This window comes from Egretta garzetta, unplaced genomic scaffold, assembly GCF_000687185.1.
Source record: "Egretta garzetta isolate BGI_Z169 unplaced genomic scaffold, ASM68718v1 scaffold94, whole genome shotgun sequence".
In the NCBI taxonomy this organism is placed as follows: domain Eukaryota; kingdom Metazoa; phylum Chordata; class Aves; order Pelecaniformes; family Ardeidae; genus Egretta; species Egretta garzetta.
Window position 1 is genome coordinate 7,005,054 of NW_009259683.1, and position 7,380 is coordinate 7,012,433.

The following is a 7,380-nucleotide window of genomic DNA, read 5'->3' on the forward strand; positions in this document are numbered from 1 at the left end:
GCCGTGGAGCCGCCGTGCCGCCCGGAGCCGGCAAAGGAAGGGGAGCGAGAGGGGGGTACGAGTTTACCCCGCTCCTATGGCACCGGAGGGGCCCCAGGCTTGAGCTGCTTAAGCAGGAGTGCTGTCGAAGACAAAGCCAAGAAAGCGAGATGGGTTGGGGCAGCCAAAAATACCAAATCGGTGCCACAGGCTCAGACATCACACCTACTGAACGGGTAAATCTTGAGCCTTAACTCCCCAGGGGACTGGCTCCAGAGCTGCGGCGATGAAATTGTACCTCCCTTCGTGCCCACGCTGCCAGAGAGACCCTCTACAGCCCACCCAGGGTTACCTTCTGAGTGGCTTTTACTCAAGTGACTTTATTCTGGTTTATTTCCATGCCTGAGCCACATGCCACAGAAAACAGCTCACCAATGCCATGGGATCACAGCAGCCTTTCCAGTAGCTGTCCTGACCCAAGGGAACCACTGCTGAATCCGGGACACAACAACTTCTCCCAGCAACATGGGACTACAGGGACTGATCCACCCATGGTGCCAGATTTACGTGTCTCCCTAAACTTGTCCAGACCTAGAGTCAGTGGGGAGAGATGGGCACTCTGACGGTGATCTGACCCCTCTTACAACAGAGGTCAGAGGTAAGCAGAGCTGGCATCTTCTGGCGACATACCCTTCTCCACCGATTACAGCAGCAGCCTGGGCGACCAGGCTAAACCAGACACCTGACTTACCAGGGTGCCTGAAGTTGGATAAGATGAATCCAACCCAAACAAAGTTTCAGAAATTGTTGAAGAGTTTGGTAGAGTTGGAAACTATTCATACGTATTAGTAAAATTAAGTTAATTCCTCAGAGACAGATAATTTGATTAGCATCTTGATGACCAATGACTAATTACAGTTGGAATGACAAATCATGACTCTGATCATATCTTATTTTTACTTTAATTTGAAGGTAAAATAACAATCACCCGAGTAAGAACATCAGACATACCGACAGAAAGCTTTAAGACATATTCTAAAATTATATCATACACATGCTACTGTAAATGTAGTTATTAATTTCTATAGTTATTATCACATGCAGTTATTGGCTTTATAATAATCCAGCAGGATCTGAAAAACAATATCAGTTCTCAAGAGCAAAGCCAGCAATCATTTTCATCACTCCAGAAACAGAACCTCAACATTATCTTAAAAAAATCAAAAACAAACTGGCAAATAAATGGCTCTTGCAGTTTGCGAGGAAGCTCGCTGGCCTATGCCCATTTCAAGACATGGAAGCAAAGAAAATTCCAGAGCTCTTAACATCAAGAGATATTTTGAAATCTTCATGACTCCGTAGTGCACTGGCCACAAAACTCAGAGCAAGATTATAGGCTGCCTTTTATCATTCACCAAGTGAAGAATTTTAATGTGTGTGAATAATTTTCCATGCCACAGCCAGCAACTCTAGCTCCTAATTTCAGCAGATCCGTGCATAGGGTGACATCACGTCTTACAAAGTGGCCTTGCTGCATCCCGCGCTCTCTGTCCTCCCACCAGCAGCACTCCCACGTGTTGGGTGTTCACGTCGTCGTCACACTGGCTCAACAGGAGCAGCCTGATGTGACAGTCTGATACCCCTGACACTGCAAACGCCCCAGAGAGCAACTGTGCTCTGGCTCCATCGCTTGCTCTTTGCCACGCTGATTCCAATAAGCTGCCTAATCCAAAGCTTGCATTGATCCAGTTTATCAGCTTTTATGGGGTGTAAGGGACAAGCAGTGACAGCACAGGAGACTGAAGCATCTGGGGAAGTGTGCCACGAGGACAGCTCTCTCGAGCTTCAGCCTGATTCTGCCACAACCATCTCCCACCAGCCGCAGGACTGGGGGTGACTTTCTCACCGTTTAACTCTTTCACCACTTACAACTGCGATTGCCTCTCTCCCACTAGCACCACTATTTTTAGACTATTGATCTTCAAGGCAGTTCAAAGAAAGAGGAATAAGCTAACAGACCAGCAAGCAGAGCAAGATAAACGTGAAGTTGTGCATCTACACGCTTGCTTGGGCTAAAAGGAGGCAACGACATTCCCCCATCGTGGGTATGGCTGTATTGCTTGACGCAGCAGTATGTCGCGCTGCCACGTCTTGGCACAGGGTACCACCGCCCAGGCTGTCAATAACTCCAGAAACCCTGGACAAATCCCTGCTCTTTTCCTAGTGATGAGGTATGAGCAGTAAGGGAGGGGCTCCCTCCAAGGAAATGACTAGCGGATCATACCTGCTAAGTCCCTCTACAAAACGCTGGGTCTGGAGCAACAGCTCCCCACAAAAATAAGGTACAGCCCACAGTAACAGTCAGTTTGCTTCACAGCATGAGGAGGAGTGAGGGAAGCCCTCTCTCTTATGCAGGAGGAGGAATCAAATTCGCCTCCTATACGAGACAGCAGCTCCTGCAAGTGCAGGCCGCTTGGCAGGATCTGGGGAGAAGTTTTCTTCCCTGTGGGACCATGACCCCAGTCAACTTTGGATGAAGTAGCATCTCCAAGCTTGTGCTGACTTTGGACTCACGCCCCCACCCTGAGTGGCCTAAAGGTTCCTGAGATGTCAAACCTTGCCACTCTCGCTGCACCTCCAGGGTAACACTTCTTTCCATACAGTTCCAGCATTTAATTTGGGAAACACAAAACACTGAACCCAAAATTTTAATCACCCTGCTTTCCACAGTGCCCATTTCTGGAATGGTATTGAGGCACTGCTCAGCTCCAGGTGTGTGCTTATGCCCCATTTCATCATTTAAGGTGAAGCATATGCCTTAGAGCTTTCTTGAATCTGGAAACTTTTCTGTTTGGAGCCATACTGTAAGTTCTTAGAAAAATTTCCTCCCTCTTCTTCTGTTTTGAAACACTGAAAATCCATACAGGCTCATCCAGTTCCCACCATAAAACATACATTAAGCTTAAATAACATCGCTAAAACATACTTTGGATACCTAACATAATCTTCAGTATAATCTCAATGCAACAAATATTGGCATTTTAAAATTGATGAAACAAACCCTATATCTGAAGTTACAGACACATAGAGGCTCTGGTGGACCAGCAAGACTGAGTGTCCCTGGGTCTCAGCGATCTTAATGACTGTTTTACAAGCAGTTTCCAGAGTCAAGATCTCCTGCACCTTTGATGATGCTGGTGATGATTACTCCACATGGACGCTTGCCCAGCGTTGCTGGCCTCACACAAAGCAGGCACACATTCGTATTCTGGCAAATGGCAAAGCTGCACTTTCCACAAGCAGCTTTAGGATGGGCTATAAAGGTGAACAAGAAGGTGGTGAAGGCAGTCAGAAAGAAATGAGTAAGACTCAGAAGAGCTGATGAAGAAAGTCGGGAAGAACTGAATAGAGTTAAAGAATGCAGCCTGGGAGAGCAAGCAGAAAGGCACAGGCATAGCTCGGGTATGGCCGCACTTTGATATCCACATTTTTCTTTGCCAAATACTATGGGCTTGCAGATGTGCAACTCCTAGCTACACTATAGCTGAGCAATCAAGAGCTTGAAGAATATTTAACTAGATACAGAGAGAAATATGGGCGTTTCAAAGCTCTGAGAAGGTATCAAGGCCAGGTACAGCACCAATGGGAAAAAAGTGAAAAGGAACATGACAGTCAAATTTTGCCTATGTTTTAGTGTCATGACATTTAAAGATTCAGTAGACAGCCATTTAGCCTATGAATTTCAGACTACACTAAGAACAGGAAGACTTCCAAGATATCAACATATTCAAAGTAAGATGATATTGTTCTACAAGAAGCATAAATGTGAAAGAAAATTCAAGTCATTTATTAATCATAATATATATGATTGCATTAAACAGGGGCATAATATTTGCCTTAACTGAAACAAAATTTAGTGTGATTAACTTTGGACAGAATACTATTTGTAGCATGCTTTCTGTGGTAGGCATGGAATTAAAGCTGTTCTTTATTATTACAAATACACATAATGTCATTTTCTTGCTGCAACAAAGTAAGGTTGTGTGCATCAGTGATCCTAAACTGACATTCCATAATAGCCCACTAATAGTCCTTGTTTTAAATACAAGAAAAAGATCAATCTCCTAGTAGAGGGAAAGTGTTAAAAATTGGACCCCCAGGGAGAAAAGATTTATGTGGTACTACAGACCTGGAAATGGCAGATTTTATCAGCTGATGTTGCCTGTGCTCTTGCAGTTAAAATGTCTCACTAAATGTTTCCATAGCTGAGCAAACCTTCCAGAAATGCTGAATCTTTAGGACTGGAAGTTCAGTCAGATAAGCAGTGTATAATTATTCAGTAGTCACATGAATTTATCTGAACCTATTCGGACAGAAAATGGGGCTGTTAATCTCAGAAAATCAGGCACTTGCACACTTTACAGGATTGCTGATTTCAGTCTGCTTAGCAATAATTTCAGAAAAGCTTCTCATTGTGCTTTGATACATCACACCAGCACCCACATTTCCAAACTTCTGTGTGTCCCTTTCGGCACATTTATTCACCTCCCCCTGTACGTACCGCTAAGAGTTTGAAGAACACCCTCTCATCCTAAAGTGACTGCCCCCTTCCTATCTGCTCAGCAGTAGTAATGTTTTCAAGAGGCATCCTTGCAAGTCCGGCAGGAGTTGAGCATGTTTGTAATACTCCACCAAAAAGCAGAGCTCTGGCTAAGTACAAACCACATGGAAATGTAAGAGAAAAGCAAAAAATATTGGATCGAATGAAAGGCCCATCTATCCTGCCCTCAAAAGTGTCTAAAAGCACATTCCTAAGACTGTCAGAACAGAAGCATGTTATGCTATTTTCCCAGTGTACTTTTCCCAACCTCTATAAAACTGTGGTTGGGGGACACCCTAACCAGCAGTCGAGGTTTTGTATATTACAGCAAACTCTGAGCACCACCAGCCTCCTGTGGCAGTCCCACAGCATTCCCACTGTGATTTACAGGACAGGGATGGAAGTCATCAACTAGCACCGTCCCTCTGTTACCACTTTGACGTGACTACCCGTGCCTGTGTGTCACCTTTTCCTGCAGGACCAGGACAGTCCAACATTGATGCTAGGGGGATGGGTGGTATTCACCCATCAAGGCAGTGAGAACCTTCACGTGCCACGGCAGCGTGACACCACAGGCACTGAGCTACCATGCTGAGCCCTGGACCCATCTGCGTGGCACCTCCTGCCCTCCAGCAGGGAAAGGGAAAGGAAAATGTCCTTGGGGAAGGTTTTCTGGAAAGCTGCCTGGTGGAAAAAGAGCTGGGGGTGCTAGTTGACAGCTGGCTGAATATGAGCCAGCAGTGTGCCCAGGTGGCCAAGAAGGCCAATGGCATCCTGGCTTGTATCAGGAATAGTGTGGCCAGCAGGAGTAGGGAAGTGAGTTGGCCCCTGGTGAAAAAAGGACCTGTCTGTGCAGTGTTCATCACTGTAAACTGTTTCCCTAAAGCCCCACTTTGTTCCTCTATTGCCATCGTGCAAAGAATAAATAACCCTGAGGGACAACCAGCCTGCAAATGTCGGTGAAAACAAGCATAACAGCAATAATAGAAAATAGCAATGAGCACGGGGGCGGTGATGTTAAGAGCAAAGGAAGGTCCGATGCAGATAAAGGTGCCTCGTTCAGACACGGGCATAAACAGAACTGTGTTTGCATCTGCCCCTGCGTTGCACGCCCTTGTGGCACTGGGTCTTTTGTCCCGAGTACTTGCAGAGACACTGTGTGTGCTTTTCGTCCAGGTAGACAGGGAGCCAGGGCCGCTATAATAAAGGGTTGTCAGGCTCTGGAATGGGCTGCCCAGAGAGGTGGTCGAGTCCCCATCCCTGGAGGTATTTAAAAGACGGGTAGATGAGGTGCTTAGGGACATGGTTTAGTGGTGGGATGGCACGGTTAGGTTAATGGTTGGGCCTGATGATCTTAAAAGTCTTTTCCAACCTAAATGATTTGATGATTCTGTGATTCCTTGGCGTGAGCTACTTCTGGTGATGCACGAATGGCTCCAGTACAACTCCTTGCCTGTGAGCTGCAGGCCCAAGATGTAATACAAATAAATTCTTTGCTATTTAAAGCAATGTTGTTCATAGCTTCATATCAAAGGCCCTGCAAGCATTTGACTCACAACCACAGCAACATATGACTGGAAACCAGAAGAATAAAACCTGGTTTCAGTGGAATCTTATAATAAAAGTTGTTGTTTTTCTTTTCTGAAACCACAGCCAGAGAGAGTTCTGAAAGGCTGCAACAAGGTCAGAGGGACATCAGCAATTGTCCTGAGGACACATGGTACAAAGCACAGTTTTGACAGGAATACAAAGATGCTCAAATAAGCAACAAAACCAAATCCAGTATTTGCAACTGTAATGACATTTGTTTTGCTATACCGTCTTCCCTTTCCGACTCCCGCAGGAAAACAGAAAAACAAAGACGGATTAGTAGGGTGGATATCAGAACGCTACCTCTGGCAACACGTCTACTGCTGAGACCAAAGTCAGTAAGGAACAGCTTACAAGAAGACAGCGGTTTAAAGCAAATGAATCAAGTGTTTCTATCAGAAACAAACAAATCCCCACACTGAAAGTGAATTTTCATGCATGTAAGATGAGGACCTCAGCAAAGCTGTCATGACTTAAAGACAACCAGATTTACTAGAATTAACCATTCTCTGTTTCAGTGTACGTCTTGACTTCAATCCTATAAAGAGGGAAATAGGAGGAAAAGGGAGAGAAGTCCAGACAGGCTACACTGTAAGATGGTGCTGAGTGACTCTGCCTGAAACTGAAACAACAAAGGCTTGGCTGAAACATGAGAGGTAGCAGAGGTTAATGGGATTGTGCCAAGGACTGAAGAAATCAAATCACACTTATGTGGAGAACGGTCACACATCTTACCTGCAGGGAGTAAACCAGAGAGGCAGATACAAGAAAGACATCTGCAACGGCTTTTGAAAAACCCTGCTATGTGTGTTCATTCGCAGAATATTACCACTTGCTGATATGTGTACAGAAGTGAATTCATCTACATCCAGGGCACTGGAGCTGAAAACCATTCTTATGCTTAAACTGTGGATATTATACGCAAAAAAAACATCTTCTCTCCTAGCAGATTCACAGCCCAAGCACAGACATAATCACTTTTGCTTCTTGTCCTGCAGCATTGACACAGCTGAGAGTTAACTTTCTCCCATATGGTTTCATAATTTTGTATGTGTTGAATGCTTTATTACTTGACATGGCACGCAGCACAGGAAACCTTAAGTGCCGAAGTTGCAGCACTTCTTAAAAGCAGATCTAAACTTGGAGACAGGGCTGATAGGTTGATTCATTTCAGGGTAAATACAGGATGGCATTTGCCTCTGCTGGCTTTG

At 45.1% G+C, this 7,380-nt stretch overlaps 1 protein-coding gene across 1 annotated transcript in view; it reads right to left on the reverse strand.

The window, feature by feature from the left end:
- The window catches only part of NPY (neuropeptide Y), a 9,630-nt gene extending 8,642 nt beyond the window's left edge, over nucleotides 1–988 (reverse strand). Inside the window, exon 1 of the mRNA XM_035894065.1 lies at nucleotides 968–988. Coding sequence (XP_035749958.1) covers nucleotides 968–988 — 21 coding nt within the window. The remainder of the gene's footprint in view (nucleotides 1–967) is intronic.
- Nucleotides 989–7,380: the final 6,392 nt, after the last annotated feature.